We start from the raw sequence: 19,355 nt of genomic DNA on the forward strand, positions 1-19,355 counted from the left end.
GGTCCCTGTACCAATATCAGGGCTCAAGGAGGGTCTCTGTACCAATATCAGGGCTCAAGGAGGGTCCCTGTACCAATATCAGGGCTCAAGGAGGGTCGGGCCTCCCACACTCCAGACACCTTGAACCCTGATGACCTTGCATAATCCCTCCCCCTTCCTGAACCTAAATCTTTCCACCCCTGGAGGGAGATTCCCACAGCTCTGTTGGGACAAATAAAGGCAGAGATACTCCCAAAGACCTCGTAGACATTCCCCCCAACTGCCCTGCAATTCTGGTTAAGCCCCGCCCTGTTAGGACTCTGGCTGAGAACTGAGGGCTCATATACTTGGGGATCTAAGGATATAGCACCTCTGACACCCAGAAAGGAAGCTGGCAAGTCGGAATGGAAGGCCAGGATGTCCTTGTGGTAGGGGTCCTTAAAACCCTTTCTCTTCCAGGCCAGAGAAGGAGGGAGAGATTGGGGGCCAGAGGCAGGATGGAGCCTGCCCAAGACCACACACAAGCCTGTGACCCCACTGGAACTGATATCTGGGGCTTCTGAGGCCTGGCCTGGCACTCCTGACTTCTCACCCTTCCTACCTCCAAGGGCAAAGCTGTCTCGTCTAGCCAACCATGCTCTAGCCTGCATTAGGCCCAGCACTGGTTCAGACTGAAGGTGCTGGCTTCAGGGGTAGGGACTCAGGAACCACATGACGTGCAGGTGCTTAGAAGATGGCATCACTGACTCAAGGGACATGAGTGTGAACAAACTCCGGGAGAAAGTGAAGGACAGGGAAGCATGCGTGCTGCAGTTCATGGGGTTGCAAAGAGTCGGACACGACTTAGCAACAACAACAACAAACAAGAAGAGGTGAGGACACGGCCCCTGAGGGACTCGGGCAAGTGATGCCCACCCTTCCTAACCCCAGATCCCCGTGGGCCCCAGGCCTCTGAGACCTTCAGGGGAGGTCTCAGGCTTTCCTGGCTTAAGGGTGGGACTTTTCCAGCCCCTGCAGGCAGCTGGCCCCAGGTCAGACCTGGATACCGAGAGACTGGCCCACCCAGCACAAGTTTATCCTTGCTTTCGCCCTCCCCTGGCAAAACTCCAGAGCCTCAGCCTGTGGTTGGCTCACCCCTCCCCCAAGCAGAGAAGGTACTCACTGATGGGGGCGTGTAAGGCCACGTGCTCCTGGTAGGGCGTGTAGTACTTGTACTGTTTTCCGCAGAATTCACAAGTGTAATTGCCGGTTTCTGTCCAAGAAGAGACAAGTGTGGGAATAGGCGCCTGGTTCCCATCCAGAAGCAGCAGTGTGCTCCCTCCCCACAAACTCCTCATTCTGGGACCACCAGGTAGAATCAGCAGCCCTACTGAGTCAGACTGCCTGGGTTCAAATCCCAACTCCTCTATTTTAAGCTGTGTGACTTTAGGCAAATCTCTCAACCTCTCTGAGCCTCAGTTTTCATATCTGTAAAATGGGGGTAATGACAGGCCCACCTTATAGGGTTGCTGTGAGGATTAAATTGTGTGTCACATGCTTAGAACAGTACCTGGCACACGCTGTCCTCCTCCACTGCTCCACCCCTAGACCCCGGTGCTCAGGAAACGCGTGGTGAACTGGCTGGCCTCTAGTGCTAACCTCCTCATCACCCTCTGCTCAAGCCTTGCCCTCTGCAATAGCCACACCTGGGCCCCCTCATCTCCAGGATGCTCCCTGCCCCCAAACACCCCCCACCCCCTGGCAGAAGGGGTCACCTCTTCCTCTCGGGTCCCACCGGACTTCATCTTTACCTCTCTTTTGGCACTGCCTAACTTCTTTCTTCTTAAAAATTTCTGATGTAATATTGTTCACTGGGGGAAAATTATAAAATACTGATAAATACAAATACAAAAGTTTAAATATAAGAGAAACTTCAATCATCTATAATCCCCAAACAAAGAGTAGCAGGTACCCCACGGGGTGGAGCGTTCACCTGGCCACTTGCCCTAGACCCCGCCTCTCACTCCCATCTCATCTCTCACTGACATCAGCCGTCAGTCTTCTACGGGCCTTGAATTAACCGGCCCTGATCTATATGCTCTTGGTAACCTGGCGCATTCAGTTGACAATATTTTGTGGACATCTTGCTCAAATCAATAAGCATTGATCTCCACTGCATTTATTGGCTGCCTGGTTCCCACTGGACTTTGAAATTTGCTGAGCCAGTCTCCTAAACCAGAGGACACTGAGATTGTTTCAAAATTCTTTCCTTATAAAAAAAAATGCTGCAATCTCCATCCTCATAGAAATTTTTGCACATCTGCTCATTATTTTTGCACATCACTGCAAATTAAAGATTATCCCTCATAATCTGTGCACAATACTTCTTCAGGATAAATTAAGGGTGTGTGTTTTTAAGGCTTTTGATCACCAAAGCACCAACTACTTATTGAAACGTTGGGTCAATTTTCATCCCCATAAGAAAAATATGAAAATGACTGTTTCCAGAGTTAAGTACTATCATCTTCTTACTGTGCCTGAGAGGGAGAAATATATTGCACTGCTGATTTTATTTTCCATTTCTCTGAGTTCTCAGGAAGCTATTTTTCAGGATTAATGAACTACGGTTTTTCTTCTTTGGCTTTCCTATTCAAATTTACAGTCAACATTCCTATAGCCATGTTTACCTTGTTAAAATCGCTAAGAACTCTGTAGACTAAGGACATCAACATTTTGTTCTAAAAGTTACATGTATTTTCTCTTGATTGGTTTCTTAGTCTGTTTACATTTGTTTCTTGGCATACAGAAGCTTTAAAAATTTCAGTAGCTAAGTAATTTTTGTAACTGAATCACCAACACTGGGAAAGATATATTATTTGCTCTTTGTAGGCTTTTAAGTTGTTAGATCAACTGTTATTAATTGTCTTATTCAGACTCTATATAATCTTGTTTCTCTTCTCGCTCTGTCAAAGACTAAGTGTTGTGATCAATTTTTCCATTTGATTGTGTTTCTAAAATTAGTTTGTATATTAGATATAATGTCATTTGATGCAGACAGGCTCTTGAGATCAAAACCTCCACTGTGAACTGGATCCTTTATTAATATTACACTATTTCCTAACACCGCTGCTGCTGTTTAGCCACTAAGTCGTGTCCGACTCTTTTCTGACCTAATGGACTGTAGCCCACCAGGCCCCGCTGTCCATAGGATTTTGCAGGCAAGAATACTGGAGTGGGCTGCCATTTCCTTCTCCAGGGATCTTCCCGACCCAGGGATTAAACCTGAGTCCCTGCCTTGGCAGGTGGATTCTTTACCTTTGAGCCACGGGGGAAGCTCTATTTTCTAACACAGTGCTTCTCAAATGATGGTGGTCCCTCATTAGCATCACCTGGGAACCTGTTAGGAATGCAAATCCTCGGGACTTAGTCAAGATTTTCTGAAAGGAAAATCCAAGGTATGGGATCCAGCAAACTATTTTAACAGGTCCTACAGAGAATCCTGAAGTGTGGGAAAGTTAACAACTGCTGCTCTCTTAATTACACTGTTTTATTAGTTTGTCTGGTATTCATATTATTAATTCTTGATAATGACTGTGTTAGATTCTTCCTGCTACTTGTTCACACGTGTCTAAAGCCATTAAACTAAAATTTTTTGTACTTTCAGTTAACAGGTACTCTGCTAAATGCTGGTACAAAACGCTGAGCAAAAACAGTCATGGTTCCTGCCTTTAAGGAGCTTACAGTCTAGAAATGGAGAAAGGAAATACAAATAATGAAATAATGACACAAACAAATTTAAAATTAGAAGCACAACAGGTGTTCTTAAGGAGATGTTAACAGTGCTATGGGAACCCTAGCAGGGAATTCAGTTTAGTTAAGACAGTAGGGAAGTGCTCCCTGGGAAAGAGAAGTGTGAAAAATAAGGAATTAACTAGTTATGTCTCTAATACACTAGTAACAACTGGATTTTTTTTTTTTTTTGATTGCACCATGTGGCTTGCAGGATCTTAGTTCTCTGACCAGGGATTGAGACCAGGCCCTAGCAGTGAAAGCATCTAATCCTAATGACTGGACTTCCATGGACTATTTTAAATTAACCTGAGAATCTTTGTCTTCTAATAAAGGAAATTATGACATTTGCTTTCATTGCTATTATTGACTTGGTTTTATGATTCTTTTTTTTTCTGGTTTATCCCCTTAGCTTTTGGTTGTTTGATGTATGAACCCTTTTCTTTGCTTTTCAATTATTTTCTGGTATTCCATCATTTTCCAATATTCTCCATTGCTTTTAGATGGTCTCATTTGCTTTTAGAGAAAAGATACATTTCTCTAATTTTTATATTCAGGCAAGAAGTGCTATTTTTATATCTATTACCATTGAGAAAGGCAGTTCAACTCAGTACCTCTCAAACTTTAGCCTGAATAAGAATCATCTAGAAAAGCTGTTACAACAGATTTCTGAGCCCCACCTTGGAGATTCTGATTCTACAGGTCTGGTGTAGGTAGGGCCTGAGAGTTACCATTTCTAACAGGCCTCCAGGATATGCTGATGCTGCTGGTCTGGGGACTGCACTATGAGGACTGACTTAACCTACTTCATTGTATCCCTCACCTGTTCCTTCCTTCTCGGGTTTGAAAGTTCATTCTTAATATTTTAAAATAATCTCTGTCTTCCTCATTTAATTTTTTTTTTTTATTAATCTTTTGGATATTAACCCAGCCCCAAGTTTTGTTTTTTTTTTTTTTTTAATTTTAAAATCTTTAATTCTTACATGCGTTCCCAAACATGACCCCCCCTCCCACCTCCCTCCCCACAACATCTCTCTGGGTCATCCCCATGTACCAGCCCCAAGCATGCTGCACCCTACGTCAGACATGGACTGGCGATTCAATTCTTACATGATAGTATACATGTTAGATTTGCAACATTTTAAACTTACTTCTAGTTTACCTGGGTTCAGTATTCACCCAAGTCCTCCCGTACTATGAATTCAGTTCAGTTCAGTTCCGTTGCTCAGTCGTGTCTGACTCTTTGCGACCCCATGAACTGTAGCACGGCAGGCCTCCCTGTCCATCACCAACTCCCAGAGTCCACCCAAACCCATGTCCATCGAGCCAGTGATGCCATCCAGCCATCTCATCCTGTTGTCCCCTTCTCCTCCTGCCCTCAATCTTTCCCAGCATCAGGCTGATTCATTTCAAATGAGTCAGCTCTTCGCATCAGGTGGCCAAAGTACTGGGAGTTTCAGCTTCAACATCAGTCCTTCCAATGAACAACCAGGACTGATCTCCTTTAGGATGGACTGGTTGGACCTCCTTGCAGTCCAAGGGACTCTCAAAGAGTCCTCTCCGCAACACCACAGTTCAAAAGCATCAATTCTTCAGTGCTCAGCTTTCTTTATAGTTCAACTCTCACATCCATACATGACCACTGGAAAAACCATAGCCTTGATTAGATGGACCTCTGTTGACAAAGTAATGTCTCTGCTTTTGAATATGCTGTCTAGGTTGTTCATAACTTTCCTTCAAAGGAGTAAGCATCTTTTAATTTCATGGCTGCAATCACCATCTGCAGTGATTTTGGAGCCCCCAAAAATAAAGTCTGCCACTGTGTCCAGTGTTTCCCCATCTATTTGCCATGAAGTGATGGGACTATGAATTAATGCCTCAAAATTGAGCCCTTAAATCTATTCAACCAGTCAGTTCATTGGAGTACATCTTCAAGTAATTTTTTTTTGAAGATGGGTTCACAGGAGAACCAGCCTGATTTTGAGCCCTTGCTTTTTTCTTTACACATAAATAAAAATTTGTCTAGATAAAAAATTCTTAAGATTGCAACCTTTCCCGTTCAGAATATACTCCACAATACTTCAGTATTTAGTAGTGTAGGGAAATCTGAGGCAAGTCTACCTTGGAGTCACTGAGTCACTTGAAAATAACTTGCTTTTTATTTCCAGGTGCCTGTATGGTTTTCCCCCTTATATTCATAAGGAGTCACTAATATCTTTTAGTTATGGGTATTTTATATTGACTACCTGACATATGACAAGCCTTTGAATCTGCATACATAGGTCTTCCTTGAGCTGAGCAGTTCTTTCTTCTATTGAGTCTCTGGAGTATTGCTTCCGGCCCACTGGTAGAGGAACACCAATGATCTGGAACAGGTTCCCTATTCTCTGTATTTATCATGTTTTCCTCTTACGATGCTCATCTGTTCAAGTTTGTCCTTCACATCATTAATTCCGTCTCTGCAGACCAATTCTGCTCTTTACTATCTATAATGAAGGCTTTAATTACATACAGATTCTGTTCTTCTATTTCCTTTCTCTCTCCCTTTTTTCTCATCTCACTCCTCTCTCTTTGCCTTTTCATCTTGCTGCTTTTCCATGATGCAGCTTCCTTTCTCACGCTGGTCATGTTATGGACTGAACTGTTTCCCCCACCCCCATATCTAGAGGCTGATGCCCTATCTCCACAATCGATGTCAATGCAATGCTATTTGGCGATGGGGCCTTTGGGAAGTAACTGGGTTTAGATGAGGTCATGAGGATGGAGGTGGGGGGGTGGGGAGGGTCCTTCATGATATAATTAGTATCCTTATAACAAGAGGCACCAGAGAGCTTGCTCTTTTTTCCTTCTCACCATGTGAGAGTACAGCCAGAAAGAACATCCTTGGACCAGAACCCAAACATACTATCACCCGGATTTCAGACTTCAGCCTCCAGAACTGTGAAAAAAATAAATTTCTATTATGTAGGCCAGTCTGGGGTAGTTTGTTATAGCAGCCAGACTGAACTAAGGTCATATTTTCTCATACTCAACTGCGGCTGTCTAATAGGATTTCCTCCCAGGCTCACTGGTACATCACTTTCAGAGGCATACTCTTCCTCTAGGTTTCCTAAATTCCTTTTCTTGTCATGCAGAATTTTCGTAATTCCTAACTTTTCTTTTTTAAAAAACAAAAACCAAAAACTTTTAAAGTCACTCTTCCTTCAGTTCAGTCACTCAGTGGTGTCCGACTCTTTGCAATCCCATGGACTGCAGCACGCCAGGCTTCCCTGTCCATCACCAACTCCTGGAGCTTACTCAAACTCATGTCTATCAAGTCAGTGAAGCCATCCAACCATCTCATCCTCTCTCATTCCCTTCTTCTCCTGCCTTCAATCTTTCCCAGCATCAGGGTCTTTTCAAATGAGTCAGTTCTTCGCATCAGGTGGCCAAAGTACTGAAGTTTCAGCTTCAGCATCAGTCCCTCCAATGAATATTCGGGACTGATTTCCTTTAGGATGAACTGGCTGGATCTCCCTGCAGTCCAAGGGACTCAACACCACAGTTCAAAAGCATCAACTCTTCAGTGCTCAGCATTCTGTATAGTTCAACTCTCACATCCAAACATGACTACTGGAAAAACCATAGCCTTGACTAGATAGACCTTTGTGGGCAAAGTATTGTCTCTGTTTTTTAACATGCTGTCTAGGTTGGTCATAGCTTTTCTTCAAAGAAACAAGTGTCTTTTAATTTTATGGCTGCAGTCACCATCTGCAGTGATTTTGGAGCCCCCTCAAAATAAAGTTTCTCACTGTTTCCATTGTTTCCCCATCTATTTACCATGAAGTGATGGGACTGGATGCCATGATCTTCATTTTTTGAATGTTGAGTTTTAAGCCAACTTTTTCACTCTTCTCTTTCACTTTCATCAAGAGGCTCTTTAGTTCTTCTTTGTTTTCTGCCATAAGGGTGGTGTCATCTTCGTATCTGAGGTTATTGTTATTTCTCCTGGCAATCTTGATTCCAGCTTGTGCTTCATCCAGCCTGGCATTTCGTATGATGTACTCTGCATTTAAGTTAAATAAGCAGGGTGACAATATACAGTCTTGACGTGCTCCTTTCCTGATTTGGAACCAGTCTGTTGTTCCATGTCTAGTTCTAACTGTTGCTTCTTGACTTGCATACAGATTTCTCAGGAGGCAGGTCAGGTGGTCTGGTATTCCCATCTCTTGAAGAATTTTCCACAGTTTGTTGTGATCCACACAAAGGCTTTGACATAGTTACTAAAGCTGAAATAGATGTTTTTCTGGAACTCTCCTGCTTTTTCAATGATTCAATGGATGTTGGCAATTTGATGTCTGGTTCCTCTGCCTTTTCTAAATCCAGCTTGAACATCTGTAAGTTCTTGGTTCACGTACTGTTGAAGCCTGGCTTGAAGAATTTTGAGCATTACTTTGCTAGCGTGTGAGATGAGTGTGACTGCGTGATAGTTTGAACATTCTTTGGCATTACCTTTCTTTGGGACCGGATGCTTCCTTATCTAGGTATAAAAATCAAGTTAACGTCTAAATCCAGATTTACTCTGTTTCAACAGACTTGAATGAATTGTCCTTGATCGTCCCATTATCATGGCAGACCATCACCAGGGGAGCAGTTCTCAGATGTGCAGCTGAAGAGCAAGCTGACACAGGGGGCCTCTTAGACCAACTCCCCTCTTTCTGGCAGGACTCCTCTGCTCTGTTCTGGCTCTGGCTTCCTCCTCGTTGAGTACCTAGCTCTCTGCTTTGCACAGCTGACATGGATGTGGAAGGTGTACTTCCCAGCATGCTCCGCTGCCACTGTTTCTCCTCTTCTCTCACCTACAGAGTTCTACCCATGGGAATGAGCCTCCCCACAGAGCACTGTACCTCTACCAGCTCCCCTTATTCTGTGGCTCATCACCATCACGGTTCTATAGCATCAGCCAGCTTACAAAGTGCCAGAAGCCCAAGAAGCAGGATTCTTATCTCTCAAGGCAGTCCCTGAATTGTAACTCTTATACAGACATCTCAGTTCCACAGCGTCAAGCTGGGAGCCAAACTCAGTTCAGTTTTCTCAATGCACTTCTCTTCCATATAATTTGTGATAATTTGTCCCAGGTCCCAGCAACTGGCTGGCTGTCAGATGTAGATACTGACACAAAGAACAAGTTTCAGCTTGCTCTGTACCTTTCTGGGTAATTAACAGGTACCACGGATTTAATGTTTTCCATGTCAATGTCAAGGACTATGCTAATTCCTTTACAAATATAATCTAATCTAATCAGCACAACAATCCTGAGAGGTGAGTTTTACTGTCACTACTGTGATTAGAGAGATTATAAAACTTGCAGGATGTCACACAGGCATTAAGTGTAGAGCTGGGGTTCATCTCTGGGGTGGCTCTAAACTCTCCACTGTCTCTTGGCAACATCACTCATTTGTTAAGCCTGGAACATGATCCAGGTGCTGGGTTAGACACCTGATGTGGTTGGTCATCCTCTAACAGCGCTAAAGAAGAAATAGATGTTCTTTTTTTAAAAAAAGTCTTTATTGAACGTGTTACAACATTGCTTCTGTTTAATGTCTTGGTTCTGAGGCATGTGGGGTAGCTCCCTGCCAGACTCAACTATGGCACCCCTGGCACTGGAAGGTGAGGTCTTAACCACCAGACCACCAGGGAAGTTCTGAGATAGATGCTCTTGTTCCAACTTACACAGGAGTCAAAGGACACTGAGAAGGAGTAAAAGAAAGTGAAAGTTGCTCAGTCGTGTCCAACTCTTTGTGACCCCATGGACTATATGGTACATGGAATGCTCCAGGCCAGAATACTGCAGTGGGTAGCCTTTCCCTTCTCCATGGGACCTTCCCATCCCAGGGATCGAACCCAGGTCTCCCCCATTGCAGGCAGAATTTGGGAGACCCCGGTTCAATTCCTGGGTTGGAAAGATCTGCTGGAGAAGGGATAGGCTACCCACTCCAGTATTCTTGGGCTTCCCTGGTGGCTCAGCTGGTAAAGAATCCGCCTGCAATGTCGAGACCTGGATTCAATCCTTGGGTTGGGAAGATCCCCTGGAGAAGGGAAAGGCTACCCACTCCAGTATTCTGGCCTAGAGAATTTCATGCATGCTATAGTCCACGGGTTCACAAAGAGTCGGACACGACTGAGCCACTTTCAGAGGGGGTAAGTAGCTAGTAAATTGGGGATGTCAGCATTTAAACCTGGGCTTGTGTGATTCTAGAGCTTATGTAGTCTACACTCAGTCTTCCTAAATATGATGCTACAGATGGAAGTGGGGGTGCTGTGCTGGGGCCGCTGTTAGATGGAACTGGAGCAGTGGGAGGGGAGGGTCAGAGATCCCAGTGTCCCTGTCCTCTACTGCTCTACGAATGTCTGTCATGGGGCATGTCTGATTTACATCTGGGTTTTCCCACAGTCGAACTTCCAGCAGTTTCAGTGTGAAGGATCTCATCGTTTTCTTCAAGAATATTAATGTCACTGTTTATCAGATTTTATCATGCACAAACAGGCACCATGGAACCCCTTTACAGATGTTATCACATCTCCAGTTCCCTGAGTGTTTTAAGAGGGAAAGGAGAGGAAGGAGGAAGGTCCTTCTTCAGAGGTCCGTCCAGCACTTTCCCAGGGCCAGGCCCAGGTCCCACCCTCTGAGGTCTGTCTCAGGCTTTGCTGTCCCAGCTTCCTGAACTCTCCTTTGCTAAACTTCCTCATCCCTTCAATCTGCGTATGTGAGTATATTTTCACAAGCTGCCTTAATCCTCACTGCAGCAAGCAGCGCCAGCGGAGGTCTCCTCTTGCTGAGTAGTAAGAGAGGCATGGGAAACAGAAAGGAAGGAGCAAGTACGCAAAATCCTGAAGGGCTCACTTGTGAAAACCCCACCCCCGCGCCCCACCCCAATCCATACTCCCTGCAGCAGCCAAAATACCTTCCTACAATGCCAGTCTGATCAGGTCCCTTTTCCACTGGGTAAACGCTGGCTCAGTCCCCTCGGGATGAAGTCTAACTGCCCTCTTCTGGTTTCCAAGGCTCTGTTAAGACCTAAACTCAGGCCCGATCAGCCTTTCAGTTTCTGGGACAAGTGCAGCCCTCCTGCCTTCACGTGGGGTGCAGGGGCTCGTCCCCACTCTCAGCCCCACACAGAAGCCTCCTGGATTCCCAAGGCTGGTCAGTCGCCTCCTGGCCTCACTGTTCCCCTCGCTTCTAATGTTCTAACTACTCGCTTATTGACCGAATGCCCACCTCCCGCTCCCACCGTGCAAATTACCCAAAACAGGGCCACATCTGTCCTGCTCACTGCTGTGTCCCTATGACACTCAACACATGTGTTGCAAACAGGCAGGTCAAGTGAATGGCTCCTGCCCTCCAGGGGTTTACTGGGGTGAGGACTAGAGCATCCTCGTGTGGCTCCCCTGGACAGCTTCACTGGCTAATAAACCCACTCGACAAAAATAACAACAGTATTTTCTGAGCACTACTATGTACCAGGCACTGTGCTAATGAATAGGTGATTTACATCCATGATCTCATTTAATCCCCCAACAAACCTGCGGCAAAGTGTCCCCCTTACTCCACAGGTGAGGAGCCCGGGCTCAGGATGGCTAACAGACCAGCCACCAAGCCTGTGGTACCTTTACTGCTCTGACCTGGACCCTGTGCTGGCCTGTTGCTTCTCAAACACTAAAGTCCTATGAGTGACTGACCCATCTGACAGGTGGGCATAGTGAGGGACAAGGAGGCCAGCGGCTCACTGGCCAGAGCCAGTTGCTGCAGGATTCCCAACACTACCCCTTCCAGGAGTAGGACCTGCCCTGCTGCCCTCGGCCACCCCCTGCCTGTCTCCCCACCCAGCCCTGGCCCCAGAGAGGCCTGCATACTTGGCCCGATTTTCTGGAATGGTTCCGGGGGCTCCTCCTTCACCTCGTCAGTGGCCACGACACCTTGGTCGAAGGGGTCTGTGGGAGAACACATGGCCCTTAGCACCCTGGTAACCAGGTCTCAGAGCTCAGCTGGGGACAGGGAGGTGGGCTGCCACCGAGGACTTACCTGCCCGATTCTCAGGGGCCCCTTCCACACTAAACACTGCGCCCGGGCGGGAGGCGGCAGCCGCAGAAGAAAAGAAGCAAACAGGAGCCCTGTTAGTCCCCGCCTCTGCCCGACGCCCCTGGCCTCGGTCCCACAAGCCTGCTTTAGCCACTGTGGATGCCCCAGAAAGCCAGGGGCCCCGGGAGGGCACGTCCTTCTGTTCCTCATCCTCCCCATGGGGCTGGGACCCTCCCCATGGGCTGGGACCACCCCAGGGCAGGAAGATGCTTTCTGGCTGGCCTGTTTTCAGATCTCCGCCATTCACTGGAGGGGCCAGGGCAGCAGAAAAAGGAGGGATAAGGGGAAGGGAAGAGAAAGAGGAGGAGAGAGGAGGGGTGGGCCAGTGGCTATATGGATAGGGCCTGGATGTCAGGGCTTGACTCCGGCTAGGGGTGTGGGGCTGGAGAGGGAACTTTCCAGGATCCTTTCCCAGGCGAAGACCCTATTTCCAGGATTCTTGAGATTCCAAAAATAAATTACCTAAATTTATCGTTCTAATTTCTAACTCTATAATCTAAGATGCTAAAATATCATCATTCATTTTAAAAAATTGGTTTAATTTCACCAGAGCATGTGAATACTCAACATGAAATTGTAATACGAACTGATATAAAACTGCTGATATTCGACTGCTTTTTGACCTACAAAAATGGCAACTTCACTTGGGTTACCCTAATCAGAAGCATATATTGAGGGAGCATGGTGGGGACCTTCCCTCGCCCAGAATCCTCGTAAGCTGGTCACTCTGCTCGCTCGCTTGCGGTCTGTCTGCGGCCTGGCCTTCCCTGGGTCAGGGAGGGAGGGGAAGCTGAGGGTGGGGCAGGGGCCTGGTGAGAGCCCCGGAGAGAGGTCTGTTTGCGCGACTCCACTCCCCAGGGGTGAGGGGCCTGACTCACCATCCACCGCATGCAGATCTCGGTGTTCCTGGAAGCAGCTGTAGTATTTGTACTTCTTCCCACAGATGTCACACGTGTACCTGAAGTTGTCTGTGGAGGACGGAAGGACACGGGGTTACCGGGGCTTCGGGCCCTTGGGGGCCGTGAGAGGTGGGTCTGGGCCAGACTGGGCCCAACTGATGATCCGTGGAGAGGAGCCCCTGGGGTGTTAAGAGTCTTCTCCAGAAGCAGACCGGGGAGCCTGGAAGTCACTTTCAAAGGCACTCCCAATGGCACCCCATGTGTGCTGAGCTCCTAAGGGCCAAGTTCATAACTGGCCCCACTTCCTTTGTGAAGTTCTGTGAGAATAACCATCCCGGGAGCTGGTGATGGACAGGGAGGCCTGGTGTGCTGCCGTCCACGGGGTCGCAAAGAGCCGGACACGACCGAGCGACTGGACTGGTGGTGTAGCACTGCACTGCGAGAAGCCAGGCCAGGAGCCGGCGGGCGTTTCCTGCCTTTGTCCCTGCAGCCAAGGGAGGAAGTAACAACCATCGAACACTCAAGGCCACCGAGGATTGGAAGGGACCTGCCGTGAGCCCCACAGCAAGGCAGGCCTGCATGCGGCCCTTCATGGGGACCAGGCATCCAGCATCCTACCGGGCCCTACCATCTCCAAGCCTCTGCCCCAGCCAGCCACGGAGTGGTGCGGGGAGAGGTGGTGGGGGTGTAGGAGAGTCTCGGTCCTGGCCTGCCTCACCCGGACTGCCAGCAAGTACCAACCCCACCATGGGACTCAGAATCCCCCATCTCCTGCCTAATTTGGGAGAGTGGTAGATGAGCCAACTCCCAGGGCCTCTCCCATGCTGACGGTTCCAGAATTCCAAGCCTGGCACATGATCTTCGCCCGCGGCCAGTAATCCAGCATAGACAACCTCCCCCATCAAGTGCCATCTGGACCATAATCCTTCTTGGACATCTGGGGAACAGAGGTGGATAAGTCGAGGCCACGTGAGTCTGCTGGTTCCAGGTGGGTTCCTGCCCCTGCGATGCCCGCATACTGGTCACTGCTGGTCGCCCTGCAGCTACCTGTCCCGTGTGTATCATCTCTGTCCACACTGCCTCTCTCCTACCCACTGGGCCACGTACATCTGCCACCTCAGATGGGCAGAAACCCCCAGCTTTCTGCCACTAAGAAGCGGCCCCACCCTGCTCTGTCGAATCCCAAACCACTGCACGGATGGGGCCACATCCCCAGGCTCACCTAAGAGCTGGAGGGAATTAGGATGAGATTTATACCCAAGGGAAGAAAGGTAAAATGAGTTTCTTGTCAGTGAGACCGTGTCTCCAGAACACTGAGCTCTCCTGGAGAGCTCTAGGAATGCCACTGCCAATCTGCCTTGGGAGGCAGGCAGGCCCTGCAGGCAGGCTCCCCAAGTTTGAAGTCAATTTTACCACTTTCAGGTGTCATTAATGTTGGACATGTGCCCTAAACTCTCCACACCTTGATTTTCTCATCTGCAAAATGGGAATAATAATGATAAAAAAATTCTTCATCTCCCAGAATTGTAATAAAGAATAAATGAGCACAAGGCATAAAGTGAAGTTGCTCAGTCGTGTCTGACTCTTTGCGACCCTGTGGACTGTAGCCTACCAGGCTGTGAGGAGCCTCTCAGTCCATGGAATTTTCCAGGCAAGAGTCCTGGAATGGGTTGCCATTTCCTTCTCCAGGGGATCTTCCCAACCCAGGGTCTCCCGCACTGCAGGCTGACGCTTTACCGTCTGAGCCACCAGGGAAGCACAAGGCATAACGTGCAATAAATATTCAGTAAATGGCACCTAATATAGTTGAACAAAGGGAATGAATGCAACAGCGGCTAGAAAGCTGGATGTCGAGCTCATCTTCGAGGCTCTTAGCTGAGAGACTGGTAACTGGATCTATGCCGCTATGCATGCCTGTGCTGTTTTTCTAAGAAATACATGAAAGATCCCTGGACTAGAGGGGTGAGACTTGGTTTCTCTGCCCACCTCCACCCTAAACAAACTGCGTGACTTCTATCCGGGACTTGGTATCCTCCTTTGCAAAAACAAGGCTGGACTGAACCTTCTACCCAGGACTCCACGGCCAGGCTCCCGTCACATGCTGGGGTGTGAAGACATCAGGCTTTCTGAGCAGGCATGGCTGCTTGGGGGGTCAGGGCAGCAATGCAAGATTGAGGGTCAAGTCGAGCACACTGGCCACGGGGAAAGAATACTGCAGGGAGGAAGGGGAAAGAATACTGTAGGGACGAAGGGAAAAGTGACGGAAGGACCAAAATACCTCAGTCCCCAGGTCCTCCACAACCAGTGAGCCTCCGGGAATGACGGAAGCCAGATGGAGCATAACAGGGCATCGAGGGGCTGCCAGAGAGGCAGGGGCCCAGAGAAGTCAAGAAAGGAAAGATAAATAGGGAAGTTCTTCAACTGTGCTGCTGACCACAGGCAGGTGAAGAGAAGGGAGCTACTGAGGGAGAAGGAGCCAGGGGCCAGGCAGGGGCAGGGTGGGGCTCAAGGAGTGGACACAGGATTTGCCATCTCCTGCTGCAGGCCTGGGGGCAGGTGCCTGGCCAATCTGATGCTCAGATTCTCCAGAAAACGGAGGGTAGTCTCAGCCGCGCCGGCCTTTCATGTGGTGTAAGAATCACGTGGTAAGAATCCCTTGGACAGCAAGCAGATCAAACCAGTCAATTCTAAACAAAGTCAACCTTGCATATTCACTGAAAGAACTGATGTTGAGGCCGAAGCTCCAAAACTTTGGCCACCTGATACGAAGAGCCGACTCACTGGAAAAGACCCTGATGCTGGGAAAGACTAAGGGGCAAGAGGAAAAGCGGGCAACAGAGGATGAAATGGTTGGATACCATCCCTGTTTCAATGGACATGAATTTGAGCAAACTCTCATGCTGGGAGGTGGTGATGGACAGGGAAGCCTGGCGTGCTGCAGTCCATGGGGTCACAAAGAGTTGGACATCACTTAGCAACTGAACAAGAAGAATCCAAAGAAAGAGTGGATGAGAAAGCGCCTCAGAAGAAAACCTGTTAGAACCCAATGGAACTAAGGTCCTTCCTACCTCCTTGAACTACTCTGTTTTGGATTTTCAAGCAGTGGGGGAGTCCTGTTTATTTATTGTTTTAAGAAACTTTTTCTGGTGGTATACCAAACAAGTAGAACAGAGGTGCCCAAACTGTGGCCTGCCCAGCATGTTTTGGTCAAGAATTCATTTCCATATGGTCCCTGACTGCCTTCATGCTCCACGGCAGAGCTGAGCAGATGTGGGAGACATCTGGCCTGCAAAATCTAAAATATTTACTCTTTGGTCCCCTACCAAAAAATACGCTGACCACTGATACAGAAAAATGTACAAACCCTAAATGTTCAGCTCATCACCCTGTCAGAAGCTGCAAACATCTGTGTAGCCAGTACCCAGCTCCAATCTTGAAAGCCAGAAGCCCCTTTCTGAGGGTGACTCTGGCTCTGACTTCCTGCATTATGAGTTAGTTTCCTTCTGCCTCTACACTTTCTATACACAGATCGGAAGAGGAGGAACTCTTTCTGCCGGGCTCTTTCTGCTAACGTTCCGTCTGTGGGTAACACACACTGCTGTGTGTAGCCGCCGTCTTTCCTTCTCACGGCTCTACTGTAGTCCTGTAGTTCACTGTGAGAACATGCTGTGAGTTACTCACCTATTCAGCTAGTCCTGGGTGGTTTCTGGTTTGAAGCAGTTATGAACAGTGCTGCTAAGAACATCTTTTTTAAAAAATATTTTTTTTGATGTGGACCATTTTTAAAGTCTTTATTGAACCTGTTACAACACTGCTTCTGTTTTCTGTTTGGTTTTTTTGAGGCATGCAGGATCTCAGCTCAGCAACTAAGGATCGAAGCTGCACCCCCTGCATTGGAAGGTGAAGTCTTAACCACTGGACCCTCAGGGAAGTCCCTGCTAAGAATGTCTTAATTCCCAGCTTTGGGTGGACATGTGCACACACACACCTGGGAGGAGAACTTCTGGGTTCTGGAGCTCAGGTCTGTTGAGTGGGGAGAGGTTCCACCCCCACCTACACCCTCTGGCTGGCTGCCTACCAGCCCTGTGGGTTTAGATCTGGAGGGAAGGCAGGCAGGGCCCCCACAAGCAGCCAAGTGGAACACTGTCCCCAGATGCTGAGGCTCTGTGCATCCCCAGGGCGGGGACACCACGCCCCAGGATTCATGCCTGTGAGTGCTCCTGAAATAACTCTCCGAAGTAGCATTTCCCAAACATCAGTTATGGCGACCGACCCCCGACCCATGCGTGCCTGAGTGCATGCTTAGTCGCTCAGTCCTGTCTGACTCTTTCGCGACCCCGTGGACTGTAGCCCGCCAGGTTCCTCTAGCCGTGGTATTGTCCCAGCAAGAAGACTGGAGTGGGGTGCCATTTCTTCCTCCCTTCCTGACCCAGGGATTGATCTCGAGTCTCCTGCATTGGTGGCGGACTCTTCAGCACTGGAACCAACAGGGGGTGACTCTCAACCCATGCTGTTGCTGCTGCTGCTAAGTCGCTTCAGTCACGTCCAACTCTGTGCGACCCCATACACGGCAGCCCACCAGGCTCCCCCATCCCTGGGATTCTCCAGGCAAGAACACTGGAGTGGGTTGCCATTTCCTTCTCCAATGCATGAAAGTGAAAAGTGAAAGGGAAGTTGCTCAGTCGTGTCCAACTCTTCGTGACCCCACGGACTGCAGCCTACCAGGCTCCTCTGTCCATGGGATTTTCCAGGCAAGAGTACTGGAGTGGGGTGCCATTTCCTTCTCCGCCTCAACCCATGAGTGGGAGTCAAAAGAACAGAGTGCACACACTGGGTCCCTTTTGGGGCGCATGTACATATTTTGCCAATGAAGGGCCCTGAGCAGTCTCCAGCAAAGAAACATGTTCATCTTGGCAGAATTCAAGGTTTCCCCAGGTGATCTGGCCAGAGCACCCTTGATAGCCTGTTAATCTCCCTAGGACGACTATGCCATGGCGCACACTTTGGCAAAGGTGTTCTCAGGTGTCTCCCGGGGCCATCTTGGGGTGTAGAGTTGAGAGCTTCACCCCAGCCCTGGCTCTCCCTCCTCCCCCCACCCCTGGCCCTCTCAGCCCCCACAGCCCAGGAGGAGGGAAAAATACTCACTGCCTTGGGAGGCTCCCTCCCCTGAGGTGGCTTCAGTGTCTGTGAGAGAGAGAAGAAGGGGGTGAGCCGACCAGACAGTGGAAGGGCCGCTGCCAAGAGGGAGAGAAGCCGAGAATGCAGGGGCCAGAAGAGGCCAACGCTGTGAGCCCAAGGCTGCCCCTGCTCCACTCAAGATCAGGCCCAAAGCCTTCCCTGGGTTTCCTGCTGCCTGGCAGGCCTTGACCTGGTGCCCTTCGTCCCTACCTGCCAGGGTCAGACTCAGGGAGCGGCAACCACCCTTCCTGTCCCCGGCGTCCTCATCTCCAGCAGGGTGCTATCCCGTGAGCAACACACGAGGTAACACGAGTCCCTTCTGGCAGGGGCCGCTGACACCGGGCGGTTCCGAAGCCCCTTGGGAGGATGGGGGCCCACGTGGGGCAGTCCAGAGCGCTGCTGGCAGAAGCTCGGGGGGACGTCCTGTGCACTCCTCCCCACTCCATCCCCACCCCAGGGTGCTCCCCCAAGTTAAGGAGGCCTCTCCCCTTCGCCTCGGGCCCCACTTCCACTGCAAAAAGTGCTCTGAGGTCATCCTCGAGGGGTCAGGGTGGAAAAAACAGGCAGGCGATGGGGAGGACAGGGTCCCTTGGCTCTGCCCCAGTACACGCCACTCACCTCGGTGTGCCCGGACGTGGGTCTGGAAACAGTTGTAATATTTGTACTTCTTGCCACAGATTCCGCACTCATAGGACCCTGGAAACCAGGAAAGAAGGGACTGGTCAGCCAGCATCTGATGCGCACAAGCACGAGGCCCCAGGACCCTTGGTGACAACTTCAGGTAACAGCAGGTGTGCTCAGCGGGGTGCGACTCTTTGCCACCCCACAGACTGTAGCCCGCCAGCCTCCTCTGTCTGTGGAATTTTCTAGGCAAGAATACTGGAGCGGGTTGTTGTTTCCTCCTCCAGGGAATCTTTCTGACCCAGGGATCAAACCCACGTCTCTTCTATCTCCTGCACTGGCAGGCAGGTTCTTTACCACTGCGCCATCTGGAAAGCCCCAGGTAACACCAACTCTGTGCCAACAGGCTATCTTGTTCCCTACAAGCAAAAGGGCAGTAAGGACCAGCAAAGACAGCCCTGAGTTGGAGGCTGGGAGGCTGGGGTGGAGTTCAGGTTTTCGTCTCAACTCTCTGAGTAACCTTGGCAAGTCACTTCCCACCTCTGGGCCTCAGCTTCCAAATCTGTAAGACACAGAATGTAACTTCTAAGGTTACTCATAGCTATTCCTTGAAAGGAAAAAGGAGATGAATGTAAAAGAATTTCAGAGTAAGGAATACACTGCACCCATGTAAGGAAATCATCCCTTAGCTGCAACAGAATAATTTCCAGCTACCACTCCTCCTCGTCAGGATGGACAGAGGTTAAGAGGACAGGCTTTGAACCAGACACTTCTAGATCCCTGTCCCTGTT

General features: G+C 49.0%; 1 protein-coding gene across 40 annotated transcripts in view; it reads right to left on the bottom strand.

Moving 5' to 3' along the window:
- The window catches only part of ZNF618 (zinc finger protein 618), a 203,978-nt gene that overhangs the window by 37,589 nt on the left and 147,034 nt on the right, over window positions 1-19,355 (bottom strand). For 13 of the 40 annotated variants that reach the window (XM_069575348.1, XM_069575321.1, XM_069575332.1 and 10 more), the window contains 6 exons: window positions 18,562-18,639; window positions 17,911-17,949; window positions 12,745-12,834; window positions 11,810-11,845; window positions 11,641-11,718; window positions 1,142-1,231 (listed from right to left, as the gene is read on the bottom strand). In XM_069575348.1, the coding sequence (XP_069431449.1) occupies window positions 1,142-1,231; window positions 11,641-11,718; window positions 11,810-11,845; window positions 12,745-12,834; window positions 17,911-17,949; window positions 18,562-18,639 (411 nt within the window). Of the gene's footprint in view, window positions 1-1,141; window positions 1,232-1,769; window positions 1,830-11,640; window positions 11,719-11,809; window positions 11,846-12,744; window positions 12,835-17,910; window positions 17,950-18,561; window positions 18,640-19,355 lie in introns of all 40 variants that reach the window. The other 27 variants (XM_069575346.1, XM_069575344.1, XM_069575324.1 and 24 more) reach the window with 3 other exon arrangements.

The sequence above is a fragment of the Ovis canadensis genome, chromosome 2, assembly GCF_042477335.2.
Source record: "Ovis canadensis isolate MfBH-ARS-UI-01 breed Bighorn chromosome 2, ARS-UI_OviCan_v2, whole genome shotgun sequence".
NCBI classification, from domain to species: Eukaryota; Metazoa; Chordata; class Mammalia; order Artiodactyla; family Bovidae; genus Ovis; species Ovis canadensis.